Genomic DNA, 17,172 nt, shown 5'->3' with positions numbered 1-17,172 from the left:
GTGTCAGTACTATCCACTGGACGCACATGAAGACTACTAGCTGTAGCTTAGATCAGTCTGAATGCAAGTCCTGCGCGATGTCTGGATTCCTGCCTGCTCTCGTCGTTCCGTATTGAGACGTCGTATCCACAGGGGCACTTAGCGTAGCTACTACATTGCTCTCATTTCTCATTCTCATTACTGTTGCTAGTCATGTGCTTCGTGAGATGATTTAGTACACTCCATACCACTCCATTAAGCCCCCGAGGCGATACTCTATCTTTCTCTACACCTACCTTATCCGCTTATAATACTCCGTTCATATATATACATCCTACTGAACACACGCACGCGGGCACGCTCGCACGCGCACACACACAAACACACACACACATACACACACACACACACACACACACACTCACACACACACACACACACACACACACACACACACACACACACACACACACACGCACACACACACGTACGCACACACACACACACACACACACACGTACGCACACAAGAAGACCTACCTCTGCTGCGTCGTCTACGGAGATGAGCTCACGCACGTCCACCGCCACATCATAATCAAAGTGTTCAGCAGCTGTGGCAGGATCAAAGTGTGAGGGGTGGGTGCGCGCCAGCGTGCACGATAACATCAAGGTGCACGGTGGAGGGTACGAAGCAGGCAGATGTTGATGGCATGAACATCATCCCACCTGGGTCGAGGTTGACCACGTGGCATGGTCGCTTGATGTTCTGGCAGTGGGAGTAGATGGTGCTGCAGTACGTCGACTGCACGCAGCACACACACATACAGTGACATGTGAGAAGCAGCAGCGCAAGCGTGACCAACACACACACACACATGTGAGAAGTAGCAGCGCAAGCGTGGCCAACACACACACACACACACACACACACACACACACAGACAGACAGACAGACAGACAGACACACACACACACACACACACACACACACACACACACACACACACACACATACACATGGACCAACCTTGCCTGACCCTGCGGGTCCAACAACAAGCTGTGCGTAGCGCATGATGATGCCCAAGCCCGTGCAAGAGTGAGAGGCCAAGAGCTGTGGAGAGGTAAGAGATTGTGCTCGTGGAAGCGACGCGTGTGTGTGCCTGCGAGCGAGCACGTTGACAATCGTTTGGAATGGAAGACTCAGCAGCAGCAGCGGAAAAAATGCGCATTGACAGACGACAACGACAACAACAACAACCCACTTATTCCACTTCCACTGTCACTCACGCTCCCGCACACCCCTCGCCATGTCTGTGGAGATACGGCCGTACAGGGATGAGAACGACCTGCCAGCCATCCAAAAGCTGATGGCAGCACACTTGTCGGAGCCGTACTCCATCTACACATACCGCTACTTCCTCGTCACTTGGGGCAAGCTGTCGCATGTGGTCAGTCCCTGTCCTTTTGTTTGTTCACTGGCTCCATCCACCCGTACACTGCTTGCAAGCTCTGCCAGCGCTCACCAGCTCGGTGTGAACCCGCCCATCTACGCACGCAACGCTGACACATACGCACCCGCCCACATTCACACACGCAGGCTGTAGTAGAGGGCGAGGTTGTCGGTGCTGTCATCTGTAGATTGGCACGGCACAAGCGTGGGCCGCTCCGTGGGTACATCGGCATGCTTGCAGTGTCCGAAGATCATCGCAAGAAGGGCATCGGTGTGTGTGTGTGTGTGTGTGTGTGTGTGTGTGTGTGTGTGTGTGTGTGTGTGTGCGTGTGTGTGTGTGCGCGCGCGTGTGTGTGTGTGTGTGTGTGTGTGTGAGTGAGTGTGTGTGTGAGTGACTGAGTGCGTGTGTGTGTGAGTGACTGAGTGAGTGTGTGTGTGAGTGACTGAGTGCGTGAGAGAGCGTGAGCATGTATGAGTATGGACAGCTGTTTGTGTTTGCCTCTGAACCACTCATCATCCAATATCTAATGTACGATTCACTTGCGTACGTGACAGGTACCATGCTGGTCAAGGCAAGCGTGGAGGCAATGAAGGAGGCTGGCGCAGACGAGGTCGGGAATTATCCTCAGCCAATGCCTCCTCTTCCCTCGCATCACCTACACCTGACCACTGCATCTGACTGCTACCAATCCCTGCTCAACCAACTCACACACACACATACACATACACATGCATACACATACACACACATACACACGCACGCACTGGCTGTCCATTGCGTAGATTGTGCTCGAGGCAGAGACGAGCAACCTGGGTGCGCTGCGTATCTACGAGTCCCTAGGCTTCCTGCGAGACAAGTTGTTGGAACGATACTACCTCAGTGGCGTCAGTGCATGGCGACTCAAGCTCTGGCTCAAGTAGTACCATGACATGACCTTACAGTCACCGCAGCCACCAGTTACAACGGCCTGTCTGACCATCACCGCTACCGCCGCCATCTGCCCTTCCTCAGCCATCGCCCATCACCTCTGCTGAAGTCTCTCTTCCACTATTCCTCTCACCATGTGCAGTACACCCCCCACCTCTTCTCTTTCTCTCCTCCCTCGCGCGTGCTTTGGTGCGTCTATCGTGCCGTGGTAGTGATGACCGTCTTTGTACATATACTCTCTCGCTATGAACAGCAACAGCAGCCATGCCTCATCTATCAACAAAGGGACAGAATGTGGTGCACCGTGTGTGTGTGTGTGTGTGTGTGTGTGTGTGTGTGTGTGTGTGTGTGTGTGTGTGTGTGTGTGTGTGTGTGTGTGTGTGTGTGTGTGTGTGTGTGTGTGTGTGTGTGTGTGTGTGTGTGTGTGTGTGTTTGCATATGCGGACGCAAACACACGCTCGCGTCGTGCACCTCAGGCCAAGAGACGGTGTTGTGGAACCGTTATGGAAATAAACCGTTGCAGCTCTGCGTCAACCAAGTCGCCAACCCTGATGATGATAGTGGTGATGATGATGATGCGAAAGCAAAAGGAGGAGAGAAAGGCAGTGGCGTGGCATAGTGCCGGGTGTGAGAGGGCAGTGCAGTGCAGTTCGAACAAACACAACAGCAACAGCAACAGCAATACACTGACATTCGTGACAGCGGCACAAGAGACAAAGTCGGCATTTGTCTTTCTCCCTCCTTCTCTTCACCTGCTGTGTAGCCGCTGCTGCTGCAAGGATCCATCTCCGCTGTCCAGCATGGCGACACCGCGCGCAACCTGCGCAGATGCACGCGGTCGTGTGAAAATCGATGGTGTGCACATGTGTGTGTGTGTATGCTTACTCGTGTTGTTGTTGCCGGCAGGGGATTGTTGTGCTGTTGATGCGAGCGTGTTGTGAATCTGTCTCACCGTGTGGAAGGTGCGAAGGCAGACTGGAATCAGAATGGGGAACGCGGCTCCAAACTGGGGTGATGCACCAAGCAAAGCGTCATGTCAGAGGTGACAACCAAAGCAGCAGAGATGCAGGCAGTGGACTGGCACACGCAAACTGTTGATCTAATCAACCGCACACACACACACACACAGAGAGATACACACACACAGACACAGACACACATACACATACATACACACAGCGCACCTTTGCAATACAGGGAAGGATGGACGCGAGAACGGCCGTGGTCTTGGCGTGTGCGGTGGCGGTGGGACCAACAGCAACGCTGCCCACCATCTCCGGTATCATCTCCAGCGCAGCCCGACAGCACTCGCCAAACTCGCCCGTCTGCACACGCCCGCACAGTGCAGCGCACATGCGCAACGCATTCACCTGCGCGCTTGCATCGCCATCCGTAATGTGGCGGTGGAGATAGCGCACGGCAAAGTGAATGGAGGGCACACGCTCCGCCAGCAGCAGCAGTCCTTCGTCAGACACCGCTTGGCCCGAGAGCAGAAGCAGCACGTCTGGGTGGGCGAGAATGCGCTGGTGGACAGTGGTGCACACGGCTGTCTCGTCCATGCCCGTGACGGCGCTCGCAGCATCAAGCAGCACGTGAATGACACCCGCCTCCTGCGCCAACAGCAGATCATCACGCAGTTTCTGCAGCTGTCGCTTTGCCGTTTGCTTCAGTTTCCCTTCAAACTCGCGACCCCGCTGCTCCAACACACCAGGGTTCACCTGCTGCTGCTGCTGCTGCTGCTGCTGCTGCCACTGCGCCACCTTCTCGCGTCGCCGCCGGCTGCTCTGCTCAAGCGCTTCAATCAGCGCTTGTTTCTCCCGCACGTGCACGCGCGTCCACGCCGCCGTCAAGCAGCTATCCAGGATGCTCAGCACGACCTCCAGGCACGGTTTGCTTGCAAGCACGGCCGGGTCCACTTGCAGCACCACAAATACGTCCTCAAGCAACCGCTCAACCGTGACGTGGTGGCGGCGATGGCGGCGATGGTGATGGGAACGCTGGTGCTGACGATGGCTGCTGCTGCTGTTGTTGTTGTTGTTGTTGTTGTTGTTGTTGTTGTTGTTGTTGTTGTTGTTGTTGTTGTTGTTGTTGTTGTTGTTGTTGTTGTGGCCGTGGCTGCTTTGAGGACCCGTAGTTGTGTTCACTGCAGTGGCATGGTGTTCGCCATCGTCGCCATGACCGCCAGCCGTGTCACTGCTGCGGTGGCTGTGTGTTGTGGATGCTCTCTTACTGTGCTGACTGCCGTTACCACCTTCACTGTCGTCGTGGCGTCGCTTGTGTTTGTGTCCATGCGCGTCTGCGTGCGTGTGCACCATCCACGCAGCAATAACGTGTGCCCACAGTTCTGACGGGAGCGCTGCGTCCAGGACGAAAAACGCGTCTCGAACCGCACACGCGTACGAGTGATCACACACGCACGCCGTGTCTGCAACAGCATCCTTAAACTCCCGGACGTGTGCGGGCGTCACCTCGTCCACAGCCAGACTCGACAGCGCCTGCAGCGTGCGCTTGTTGCGTTCAGACGACGCATTCCCGTGCCCAGCAGTCGCTATTGTCATCGCTGCAGCCGTCACGCCATCACCGTGGTTGTGCTGCTGCTCTTCTTCGTCATCCATCGTGTCCATCGCCGTGTCACCGCCACCGCCACCACCGCCACTTGGCTGTTGCCTTTGGTGTTGGTGGTGTTGCTGCTGTGGATGCGCTCCTTCATCTTCGCTCGCTGGTTGGTGATGATCAGTAGTGATGGGGTGGCCACGAGCGTGTGCGTGTGTGCGCGTGTGCGTGTGTGCAACGGATGTGCGGGAGAGGGCGAGCGTTGGGCGGACCCAGCACACGAGGCGAACGAGGGTGCCGTACACGGGGGCAGCAGCCGCCTGTTCGCAAAGAGAGAAAGAGAAGTGGGATGTAATGGGACGGAATGGGGTTGTGAGGGGAGAGGGTTGCAAAGAGAAAGCCGTGATCGGATACACGCAAGGGTGTAAGTTCAGACACAGGGTTACAAAGAGGACAGAGCGAGAGAAGCGCAAACAGACAGACTGACAGAAGATAGACAGGCACGCACAAATACGCATGCACACACATACACACACGCATGCACGCACAAATACACACACACGCATGCACGCACAAATACACACACACGCATGCACGCAAATACACACACACACACACACGCACGGATGCACAGACCGGGTTGTTCCTAACGATGCGCATGAGAGCGGAGAGATTGAGGGAGTCGATGAGCGGTGACGGGTAGGGCGGGGGCGGTGCTGTCGGCGCGCCCTTGAACGGAAACTCAAGCACCTCTGCAGTCAGGCGGCGGTGGCGGCAGAAGGCAAACACAAGCACATACAGCGCTTTGAGCGACCACGCAGCAAGGCCCTCCTGTGGTACCTGAGGCGCGAAACGTGGAGGTGGGGTGGGCCATGTGTGTGCGTGAGTGTGTGTGTGTGTGTGTGCATGCGTGTGTGAGTGTGCGTGTGTGTGTGTGTGCGAGAGAGAGAGAGAGAGAGAGAGAGAGAGAGAGAGAGAGAGTGTGTGTGTGTGTGTGTGTGTGTCTGTCTGTCAAGTGCTATGAGAGAAAATCACCAACACCAACACCAACACCAACACCACCACCAACACCAACACCACCACCACCACCACCACCATCATCATCCCGAGCATCATCGCACCGTGTCCAGTTGCTCGACGGCGGCTGGCTTGAACCCCTTGCAGTCGACAAACCGCTCGTGCTGGCCCGGCCGCTGCTTGAAGCCCGCGTATGTGCACCCGAGCGGCTCAACGCACATCGCCGCGCACGCCTGAAGCCGTGGACATGGGGGAAGGGGGGGGGAGGCAGACGACAAGCGGCGGTGGGACACAAAGGGGGGGGGGAGAGGAAAGTCAGAAAGGAACGGGAGAAGTGGAAGGAAGGAATGGGACAGCGAGGGAAGGAGGGGCGCAGTACACGCTTGCACGTGAACACAGCGACATGCAACTGTCCATTACAAAAAGCACACACACACACACAAGTGTTCATGTGTGCAGGGGACCTTGACGAGGTGGGCCAGTGTTGGGTCGATTGGTTCCGAGGGCGAGAGAACGGCGAGTTGGCGCAGCAGCCAGGGCGTCGGATCAAGGCCGCACCGCACATACACGCGCTTCTGCAGTGGCGTGATAAACAAGGGATGCATGAGCGAGTGCACTTCATACTCGTAACAACATAGCCCCTCCCCCCTCTATCGGGCATGACATCACACACGCACACACGCACCCACACACACACACACACACACACACACACACACACACACGCACGCACACACACACACACACACACACACACACACACACACACACACACACACACACACACACACACACACACACACACACACACACACACACGCACGCACACACACGGACAAGAACAGGCGTGCGGCCGAACCATGACGAGAGCGTGGATGGCGTGGACGGGCGCGGTGTGCGGACCCGCTGCAATGCGCGGTGTCGGGGGGAGCAGCAGTGACAGGCGGGCGAGGTGGTCGGATCGCGACATAAACCGGTCGACAACGGCATCCCGTGCACGGAGCAGAACATCGCCGGGCACCTGAACAGTTGGTTGCGATTGGGTGTGATTGGTGGTGGTGAGCCGAGACCTCGAGGCAGCGGAGGCCGCAGAAGGTGTGAACACACGCTCAAAAAGACGCACACAGGCACACACACACACAACACATGCACACAAATACACATACACACACACCCCTACCCACACCTACCCACCCACAGACAAACAGACAGACACACACACACACTACAACAGCACCTGTGCATCTGTGTCGAGGTCGAGCATAGCGCGAACAAGCTCGTGCACACGGGCGATGCTGCCCTCCGACAGGAAAATCAACAGCAGCACAACCCGCTCACACACGCGACCGCGCTCCTCAACACCGCCCGTCCATCGTGATGATGACGACGATGATGGTGGTGGCTTGTGCTTGTCCGCAGGCACTGATGAAGCGGTTGCGGCATCAGGCGCGCGTGTACGCTGACCACCACCACCACCACCACCACCACGGTGCCGTGTGTGGCGCGGGTCTGGGATGGCGAGGGCGATGCACTGCATGAACTTGTCGTGGATGGCGGTGGCGTCGAGGTGGGAGACGGGGCCACACAGCAGCAGCGCGCCCACACAGCACTCAACCAGCGCACGCGGTGGTGGCCGCCACGACAGTGCTGACGATGACGGTGGTACTGTTGTTGCTGATGATGCTGGTTGCTGCGTGAGGCGGGATGGTGCTGATGGGGTCCTCGACGGCACTTTGGACTGGGGCTGAGACGCTGATGTTGCTGACGACGACGAGGATGATGGCTTTGGTGTCACAGCTACTGTCTCTGTTGCTACTGCTGCTGCTGTTGCTGACCCTCGTGTTGATGCGGATTGGTTGGAAGTTGGGGCCGCGGGTGCGGAGGAGAGCATGTGGTGCACGAGTGTCAGGAACGGCAGCACATCCTCCTGCCAATTCGAAAGAAGAAAGTCAGAAGGTCTGTGGCGTGAGCAACACGCTGTGTGTGTGTGTTTGTGCATGTGTTTGTGCGTTTGCTTGCAGCGGCATAACTCACCCTTGGCATGGTCAGACACGTCGAGTTATACACGATGGCCAGGGATCGCAGAAACACTGAAGCGGGGGGGGGGAACGCGTCAGCATGTGAGTGGGTGCACGTGAACAAGACAACAAGCACCGCAGGGAAACGTGGGTGCACGTGAACAAGACAACAAGCACCGCAGGGAAACGTGGGTGCACGTGAACAAGACAACAAGCACCGCAGGGAAACGTGGGTGCCGTGCAGAAGACGAAACAGGGGCCACACACATCACAAAACCGTTTCCACCACACGTCACGCATACCCATTCACTCTCATGCTCACTCTGATACGCACGAATTTTGTTTTCGGTCGACGCCAAGATGGCCGGATCAGCCATTAGTTCGCGAATGCGCGACTGAAGTGCAAGCACCGGCGCTGTACACACACACACACACACACACACACACACACACACACACACACACACACACACACACACACATACACACACACACACACACATGTGCAGGGGGCAGATTTGTGAGTGACTGAAAAAGAAGAATGCCAATATGCCTGCATCTCATGCGAACATTCACAGATGTGTCGCTGGGGTGCACTCACGTGATTCGGCGCTGCTTCGAAGCCACGACGCAAATCCTGTAAAGTGGGGGCGCACGTGATGCAACCTGCTCACAGGTGACGTGACAATGGAGAGAGTGAGGAGAAAACAAAGGGTATACAGCGGAAATGGATGAGTGGGTGGATAGTTCACCAAATCGAAAGGAGGATATACACGTACACATATGCCCCCCCCACATACACAGACACACCCAACATCACCACCAGCGCATTATGCACTGCAGCTGACTTGATAAGTGCGTCTGATCCTGGCTGGAGGGCGTCTGTGATGAAGGAGAGGAGGAGCGGGGCCAGCAGCCGGTTCTGGAGCAGCACGTGCCTGACGGATGCATGGTCGCATGGTGGATAGGCTGAGTGAGCAAGCTGATGTTGCGCGTAGTTGGTACGGCTCAGCAAAAGCGTGCCGTGCATGCAACACCCGGGGTCATTTTGTGACGCAGCGCACGCAGTTGTAAGGCAACGCTCTGCCCACACAGAGCAGAGAACAGCCACACGGACGCAACAGGCAGCCTGGCAGCAGTCAACTACACCACACAGAACACCATACACGGAGCACCCCATACTGTCACATGGCACGGTGCAACGTACTGGGCCATGACGCTGCTCTCTGGGAAGAGGCGCTGCAGTTGCGTGAGCACATGCGTGGCTTGCTCCTCCTTCATGCCCTGAGTCACGCGGAGGGTGTCGCACACCAGATGGATCACTGCACACGCGCCAGTGTGTGCCGGCATCATCGTGTTAACCCGCAGGTCATGTGCGTGTGAGCGTTTGTCGACAAGGGGCTCACGATGGGTGTAACTGGCATCCATACACGCAAATACAACGCACACACACACACACACACACACACACACACACACACACACACACACAGGTACACGCGCACACACGGTGATGCAGCGCACGTACGGCTGGCGAGCGGGAGGGCTTCGTTGAGAACAAGAGCGAACAGGAGATGAAGGCCCGATGCATGCTGGCTGTCGAGCAGCCATCGAAGAAACTGCGGTGCCAGCAGTGCATCTGCAGAGTGACACGGGGGGATGTCGTTGGAAGAGTAGCTGATGAGCATTATGATAAGCAGGCACACGTTGGCGGGGACCCACCCACAGACCCACCCACACACACCCACACACACCCACACACACCCACACCCACACACCCACACACCCACACACACACACACACACACACACACACACACACACACACACACACGCGCACACACACACACACACACAACACACAACAAAAAGCACACAACACACACACACACAAAAGCGCGCACACATAAAAGCACACATGCTCACTTTTGACGAGGAAGGCGAGAACAAAGATGGTCTCTGGTTCGGGAAACTGCAGGAGCTGTTTGAGCAGCGAGTGATCTCCAACACGCAGGGCATGGCGAAGCGTGCAGCAGTGCTGAAGAAACGTCATGCACGGTGGGCAGGCCATCTGGGGTGACTGGTGAGCCCCTTGTTTGTCATCTTGTGTGTTTGGCTCTAGGGAAGCGGCTGCGATTCGAACATCCTGCGGCGTGGTCATGAGAGCATCGCACACAATGTTGCGGAGCCGTGTCCTCTCTTCCTTCCTTTGCTGCTGGTTTTGTCCCCGTTGCTGCGGCTCCCCTTGTTGTCGTCGTTGTTGCTGCTGCTGCTGCTGCTGCTGTTGTTGTTGTTGTTGCGCTCCTCCTCCTCCTCCTCCGTCTCCTTGACCACCTCCTCCGTCTTTGCTTTCCCCTCTCCCTACTTCGCTTGCACCCACATCGTCTACAGTTGTGAACAAAGAGTCCACATCCACCTGCTTTTTGTACACGAGGTGAAAGCACACCAGCTCAACGACGTCAGGAGGCAGCTCCGCCCAGCCGACTCCGGCAGTGCCGGCCGAGGAAGGACCCCTCTCCAACGCCTCCTTCGCTTCGCGTAATCGCTCCATCGCTGTTTGGTTGGCTATCGTGCGAGTGATCCAAGTACCACCAAGCAGCAGCCCCGACTGTGACGGCGTGCGCCTCACTGTCTGTGTCCACGTTCGCACTGACTGGCTTGCGCGCAAACCAAACAAACTGACCACAGGCGATCTGTGTGCTGAAAATTGTCGCGTGTTATTCACTGATCGTCGCCAATCATCGGTTGTTGGTGGCATGTTGTTGTTTGTAAGGTGAGCGCACAAACACACACAGGCACGCACACATGCACACTCCTCCTGCACATCTTCACCAAGATCACACCACCCTGGGGTTCTGCCGTGACAACGACACGCCCTCGTGCATGACCAGCTTTTGTACCTTTCCTTCATACTGAATACAAGGTGCACACCATAAAATTTGCTGCGAGCTCTGCCTGCGTGCGTGTCTTTGTGCTTGCGCAAGCCCTGTTCTTGCTCGACTTGTGTTGCCTTCATCTGTAGTTGCCGTCATCTGCACTTGTGTTGTCATGCTCTCATCATCGCTTACATTGCGTCCATTGCCACGAGCCACGATCCACGATCCACGTTTTTGTGCCTCCCCACTCACTCACTCGCCCATTCACTCACTCGCCCATTCACTCACTCGCGTCCATGCGCTCGGCTTTGCCTACCCTTGTTGCGTCTCTGTGTGTCCGATTGCCAGCGCAGCTGATCAATACCTTCTTATTCTTCTTATTATGGGGCAAACCGAGTCGCGGCTGCCACGCCGCACAAGCTCGGCTTTTCTTCTGAAGCCAAAGACAGAAATCCACACAAGCGCATGCCACACGCACGACCACCTCGCGCACGGCATGGCCTGTATGCAAGGCTGGCGCGCGCACATGGAGGATGCGCACGTGATGCGGGCGACGCTGCCCGGGCTCGACGGCTGGGCCTTCTACGCCGTCCTGGACGGGCACGCGGGGAAGAAGGTAGCAGAAATCTCCGGGAACAAGCTCGCGGGCACCGTGCTGTACGAGATCCTGCCTGTTCGCGACAGCATCCAAGGGGTACAGGCGGCGCTGCGGCGGTCGTTCATCAAGCACGACCAGATGCTCGTGCGCAACCCGGAGGTGCTCAAGGACCGCTCCGGTAGCACGTGCACGAGCGTGCTCATCACCCCGACCCACTTTGTCTTCGCCAACGTCGGCGACTCCCGCAGCGTGCTGGCACGGGAAGGGCGGCTGGCCTTTGCAACCATGGACCACAAGCCCACGCTCTCCCAGGAGCGCGCGCGCATCACCAACGCGGGCGGGTGCGTGCTGAATGGTCGTGTGGACGGCGGCCTCGCCGTTTCCCGCGCCTTTGGTGACTTTGACTACAAGATGCGATCGGACCTGAGCCTGCTGCAGCAGAAGGTGTCGCCGGAGCCAGACATCACCGTGGTGGAGCGGTGCCGGGAGAAGGACGACTTCCTGCTGCTTGCCTGCGACGGCATCTGGGATGTGATGAACAACCACACCGCGGTTCGCCACGTGCAGCAGCAGCTGCGCAAGACAACCGGTCACTTGGGCAACGTGTGCCACTCGCTTGTCAAGCGGTGCTTCTCCCTCGGCAGCCGCGACAACATGTCTGCGGTGGTGGTGCTGTTCAACAAGGAGCACGCCCCCGCCGCCAGCATCGTCGTGCCAACCGCCATATCCAAGGGCGGCACCAGCGGCAAGCAGCACATCGAGGGCGAGCAGGAGGAAGAGGAGGGGGACCGCATGGACAGCGGGGTGAGCACGAGCCCACCGGCCGGCACAGGGCAGCGTGCGGGCCAGGTGGAGACGCTGGAGCAGATGGCTGAGCGCATTGCCGCATCTGTTGCGTTCAGCGCCATTGCCAGTGGCATTGAGGAGATAGTGGAGACGCGCGCAACATCTGTTGTTCCGCAGCGTGCGGTTGCAGTTGGGGAGGGCGCGGTGCTCACAACGCACTTTGAGGCAACTGCGCAGTCCGACGGAACAGCGGTGGCGACTACAACCACGACAGCGACAGGGGCGAGGGTCGTGGTTGCAGAGGCGGCAGGTGCGAATGGAACGCGTGGTGCGAATGGAACGCGTGGCGTGGATGGTGTGGTGGCTGCATCCATGTCATCAACGTCAAACGCAACGCAGTCGGATATCATGGGCACAACGACCACAACGACCACGAGCAAAACAACTACATTCGTCGCAGCCATGGTGCGTATGTGTGTGTGTGTGTGTTTGGAAGGGTTGGAACGCGTGTCCATGAACGTTGCATTGGGGGTCCTGGCTTTGCTAACAATCCTGCCTCCTCTAACCATGTGTGTATGCATGCTCACGTCCTTCCTCTCTGCCCCTGTTTGTATCGTTATGATCATGTATTCACGCACATGTGTGTGTGTGTGTGTGTGTGTGTGTGTGTGTGTGTGTGTGTGTGTGTGTGTGTGTGTGTAGTCTGCTGCGAACAACAGCGAGGAAGCGGACGGCAGTGCTGCGGCGTTAGCCAGCGAGAAGCACGCCGTGCACGTCACAAATGACGATGCGCGCGATGCAATGGCAATCCTGTCTGTCATATCAGAGGCGGAGAACGAGGGCGAGAGCGAAGACGAGGAGGAGGAGGAGGAGCGTGACGGCGTGGATGCCAGCGGTGCCAGCGGCGACGACAGCGACTATGACGAGGATGGTCGATATGACACGCGCTCCGAAGACTACGGCTACATGGAGATTGGCGTCGAGGACGAAGTGGTCAGTCAGTTGCTTCGAGGACTGATGGGCAGTTGGGGGGGGGAGCAAGTGTGGTTTTGAGCGGACCCGTTGCTGTTGCTGTTGCTGTTGATGTTCGTCACACACACACACACACACACACACACACACACACACGCACACACACACACACACACACACACACACACAGCTTCGTTGACTCAGCTGACATCTTGTTTCCGCTTGCGTTGCGCGCTGTTTGCGCCGGTTTGTTTGGTTCTTCAGGAGGAAGACGTGCCGACAACTGGTGGTGCAGAAAGTGAGCAGCACGATGCTGTCACACCCGCTCACGCGTAGCCGGTGGGGAGGGATGCTCCGCAGCGCCCATTCGTTTGCGTCGCGTGTGCCCTCGGCTCACCCCTGACTGGACTGGACTCTACTTAACGACCACCATACTGACACTCATATTGCTTGCTTTCTTGCTTTGCTTTGGTTGCTTCATGGCTCTTGGCTCGCTTTTTCTAGATTCGTTGTATCGTTTGCTTGTTGGATTGCTCCCCTTGTTCTCTTGCTTGCTGTTGCGTGTACTTTGTTCACTTGCTTGCTTTTCTCTCTTTGCCGTGTTGTTGCGTTGGTGCGTCATAGCATGTCATGTCACCATGCCATGTCATGTCGCCGCTGCTGCTTGCTGTCGTCTGGTTTGTTGCGTTAGGTTTTGTGATCAGTGTGATATCGTGTTCTGGCTCGCTCGCTTCCGTGCCTGTTCGTTAAGTTTTGTTGCGTTGTTGGATGATAAGCAGACCGGTCGAATGTAAACGCTTCCTCCAAACAACCCTGAGCCTGTGCACGCGTGCAGAGTCGCGCGTCTCATCATCCGTTTACGTTCACCCGAACAACAACCGCTTGCGCTTGTTGCTGCCTTCTGTGTGTCACAAAGTGAGTGGCGTACCGGCTTACTCCAGCCCACTTCCCGCCCCCCCCCCATCCCCTGTTTCAAAACAACAACTTCAGGAGTGGTTCAACCGTTGTCTGCGTTTACAGTTTCTTGGATTTTGATGACCGTTCAGAGGCATGACAGACCCAAGGACCTGAGAATGAACCAACGAGCCAGGACACAACGACAACACAGCACCGACACCGACAGGCCTGAGACAGCTCAGTTCATGCGGCGCACAAGCTTGTTGATAGCGTCCTCGCGGTTACCATAGTCGCCACCCTCAACGTAGTGGTTGCCCTTCTTCACCCAGCCACCGTTGGGGGTGTTGAGCTTGAATGGCCAGAGGAAGTTGTTGGCCTTCTTGAAGTTGGGGCCCACAGTGAAGATCTCGTGGACGAGGTCCTCGACGCACATGATGCCGCACTTGCGCAGCTTCTGCTCAATCACGTCGTTGCTGGAGATGGGGATGCGCTGGCCGTTGATCTTGGCGTAACCGCGCTTCAGGATGAGCTCGCGCACAGTCTTGAGGTTGGGGTAACTGCAATGTCGAGACACAAAGGGATGGATACAGCAGTGAGTTGAGCGCGTCAAAGCATGTGCAATGTTGCACTGAGGTTATTATATTGGTTGTTGTTGTTGTTGTTGTTGTTGATGAGAGCTTTGGCAGAAAGCGGCGGAATGGTGGTGGTGGTGCTGCTGCTGCTGCTGTTATGGCCAACTTGGAAACAACACGCCCTTTTAGTGCACACACACACACACCACACACAAACGAAGGAGTGTTTTGACCACGTACCCGTATGCGACGTAGTGCTGGACCTTCTGAAGCATGTTGAGGATGGGCTTGTTCACGCGGAGGAAGACACCGTTGTTGATCTGCAGCAGGCGGAAGAGCTGGAGGATCTTGCGCACCTTAGGGGACACGCCGTTGATACTATCATCAACATGCACAAGAAACGACAAGAAACAACATCAAAGCGGTCAGCAAGCGTGAAACGATGGGTAGCTGCTGTTGTTGTTGGTACAGCGGGGGTGTAGACTTGTGCACTTCAAAATATGACATTGTGTGTGTGTGTGTGTGTGTGTGATCGAGTGGGGCCCGCACACATGCGTGCAGGAAGCGAGCAACTGCGCGCGAGCTCTCTGTCACATACACACGCACGCGGCTATGTGGCTCAGTGAAGACGTACCCGCGGATGCGGATGACGAAGAGAAGCTTGGGCTCCTCAGGAATGTAGAAGGTACCGGTCTTCTTGGCGATGCGGTTGAGACGCATGGCGGTGCGCTCGTTGTGCTCGTACTCCTTCTCGTACTTGGCAGCACGCTTGATGATCTCGCGGCGGTTCTTCAGGCGCCTCTGTGTGTGTATGGAAAAGCGCAGGGTCGTACGACGCGCATGTCATGAATGAGCAAACGACACTCACAAGCTCACACCACAAATGAAAGCACAAATGTGTATGTTGTGGGTGTGTCGAGAAGGGGAACAGTGGAAGAAAGTTGGCTGGCTGGTTGGCTGACTCGCTGGAGTTGCTCGTTCATGAAAGCGCGGGAACCGCGTCTCAAGCTGTGTTCCCTCTCGCCACTGCTGCTGATGTCGTTTGGGTAAGATCAACTGGGCTCCACACGAGAAGGCGCGGTGCGTCTGATGCGGTCTTCGAACTGCGAGCGCTCGAATCAGCCAATCGCGGCAACAACTGTTTTCACCAAGCACATGCTGTTCATGCGTCTCTCGCCACGTCTCTTCACGGCTGTGGCGGGGCCATCGTCGCCGTCGCTAGTTGGTTGCTGGCTCTGTTGACGGCGTTGCTGCGGGTGCTGTGGTTGGTGTCGCCATCTCTGTTCCATCTCTGTTCTTTTGCTCCGTTCACGCCGCCACACCGCTTGCACTGACCGCGACCGTGCGCATCAGCGCTCCCCATCAGGTCACGCAGCACCCGTCAGCCCGCCCGGCCAATCCAACCACCACAGCCCTCTGTCTGACATGCTGTCGTGTGCATTGCGCACACAGCGTGGGCATGCTGTTGTACCTTTGTCTCCGCAGCCTTCTTCGCGCGCAGAGTCTTGGCAATCCTCTGGTTGCGTGCCTTCTTCTTGAGGTGCATGGCGGGCACCGTGGGGCGGGCCTTGTCACTGTGGTGGATGCGTGCGCGCGCGAGTGTGTGTGAGTGTGTGCAAGTGTGTGAGTGTGTGCGAGTGTGTGCGCTGTTGTTGGTGGTGGTTGATCTGCCACACACGTCTGCCACACGCATGCACACTTACACCTCGCTTCGTGCACACTTACACCTCACTTCACGCAGGCGTACCCCTTGCTCGCACACCCCTACTCTCCCTCTCTATCGCTCCACACCCATCTTCATATGGTTTTGACCACACGCGCCACCACACCACACCACACCAAACCAACCTCATGGTGGCTGCTGGGTGAAGAAGGGAGGTTGTTGATGGTGCTGGGGCGGTGAGGGAAAAAGGCACAGCCAGCACATGCGCCGCACACTGCTGTCAATTGCTGCGGGAGGTACTCAGTACTCACACCCAAAGTACCACGTTCTGAAAATACAAGCAAGACATTCGGTAGTATTCGGTTTTTGCAGAGTACTCCGTGAAGAATTTTTTTAAGTATTCTCAACAGCAATTCTTGCTGCAGGAACACCGTTCCCCAACGCATCGCCAGAAAATCAGAAGTCATCCGTTCGATGCACGCGCCAATACCCGTTTCCACAAACACAAACAAACAAGAGGGCGGAAAAAAAAAGTCGCTGTCAGCAATTAATCCAAGCAAGGTAAGGCAAGAAGGGACGGTTGCTCTGTGGCAGTTTCGCTTTTGTTGTTTGTGTCTTCCCGCGCGCACCCCAGCAGCCTGATTTGTCACCCTGCCTTTGTCTGTGGAGGGAAAGAACGAAAAGAAAAGGTGCGTGGTACTGTGTGACCGCCGTTCGTTCGCTGCTCGTGCACCACCATGCTACTAGTGGACGTGTATGTTGGCGCCCTCTGTGCTGCGGGCGCGTATTTGTGCCTCTCTGTCGTGGCGTTCTTGTTTGGATGTTTTTTGGCCCTGCTCGTGGTGTTGGCGCGCACCCTTCTTA

At 56.7% G+C, this 17,172-nt stretch overlaps 5 protein-coding genes across 5 annotated transcripts in view; 2 read left to right on the top strand and 3 right to left on the bottom strand.

Moving 5' to 3' along the window:
• The window catches only part of PTSG_04337 (MinD type ATPase), a gene marked incomplete at both ends in the record, with an annotated part of 4,942 nt that extends 3,892 nt beyond the window's left edge, over positions 1 to 1,050 (bottom strand). The window contains 3 exons of the mRNA XM_004994367.1: positions 519 to 589; positions 705 to 780; positions 1,006 to 1,050. Coding sequence (XP_004994424.1) covers positions 519 to 589; positions 705 to 780; positions 1,006 to 1,050 — 192 coding nt within the window. The remainder of the gene's footprint in view (positions 1 to 518; positions 590 to 704; positions 781 to 1,005) is intronic.
• A 170-nt stretch (positions 1,051 to 1,220) lies between these two features.
• PTSG_04336 (N-alpha-acetyltransferase 30) lies at positions 1,221 to 2,643 on the top strand. Its single transcript, XM_004994366.1, has 4 exons — positions 1,221 to 1,426; positions 1,576 to 1,699; positions 1,984 to 2,039; positions 2,212 to 2,643. Exons 1-4 carry the CDS (start codon positions 1,286 to 1,288, stop codon positions 2,347 to 2,349), a joined length of 459 nt encoding a protein of 152 aa, XP_004994423.1. The 5' UTR covers positions 1,221 to 1,285; the 3' UTR covers positions 2,350 to 2,643.
• A 461-nt stretch (positions 2,644 to 3,104) lies between these two features.
• PTSG_04335 (uncharacterized protein) lies at positions 3,105 to 10,495 on the bottom strand (the record flags this gene model as incomplete). Its single annotated transcript, XM_004994365.1, has 17 exons — positions 3,105 to 3,176; positions 3,309 to 3,362; positions 3,541 to 4,271; positions 4,312 to 4,499; positions 4,706 to 5,229; positions 5,546 to 5,749; positions 6,031 to 6,159; positions 6,391 to 6,501; positions 6,786 to 6,947; positions 7,164 to 7,853; positions 7,961 to 8,016; positions 8,279 to 8,359; positions 8,546 to 8,610; positions 8,793 to 8,882; positions 9,152 to 9,266; positions 9,473 to 9,583; positions 9,871 to 10,495. The coding sequence occupies 17 exons, from the start codon at positions 10,493 to 10,495 to the stop codon at positions 3,105 to 3,107; spliced, it is 4,008 nt and encodes a 1,335-aa protein (XP_004994422.1).
• Positions 10,496 to 10,675: 180 nt separating this feature from the next.
• PTSG_04334 (phosphatase 1B) lies at positions 10,676 to 13,988 on the top strand. The gene is made up of 4 exons (XM_004994364.1): positions 10,676 to 10,867; positions 11,174 to 12,669; positions 12,907 to 13,197; positions 13,441 to 13,988. The coding sequence occupies exons 2-4, from the start codon at positions 11,203 to 11,205 to the stop codon at positions 13,510 to 13,512; spliced, it is 1,830 nt and encodes a 609-aa protein (XP_004994421.1). The 5' UTR covers positions 10,676 to 10,867; positions 11,174 to 11,202; the 3' UTR covers positions 13,513 to 13,988.
• A 184-nt stretch (positions 13,989 to 14,172) lies between these two features.
• On the bottom strand, positions 14,173 to 16,662 carry PTSG_04333 (ribosomal protein L7). The gene is made up of 5 exons (XM_004994363.1): positions 16,494 to 16,662; positions 16,117 to 16,219; positions 15,280 to 15,446; positions 14,886 to 15,023; positions 14,173 to 14,630 (listed from the first exon to the last, which is right to left on the bottom strand). Exons 1-5 carry the CDS (start codon positions 16,496 to 16,498, stop codon positions 14,312 to 14,314), a joined length of 732 nt encoding a protein of 243 aa, XP_004994420.1. The 5' UTR covers positions 16,499 to 16,662; the 3' UTR covers positions 14,173 to 14,311.
• Positions 16,663 to 17,172: the final 510 nt, after the last annotated feature.

The sequence above is a fragment of the Salpingoeca rosetta genome, assembly GCF_000188695.1.
Source record: "Salpingoeca rosetta unplaced genomic scaffold supercont1.10, whole genome shotgun sequence".
Taxonomy (NCBI): Eukaryota; class Choanoflagellata; order Craspedida; family Salpingoecidae; genus Salpingoeca; species Salpingoeca rosetta.
The sequence above is the reverse complement of the archived record's forward strand: the minus strand, read 5'-3'. Positions and strand labels throughout refer to the sequence as shown.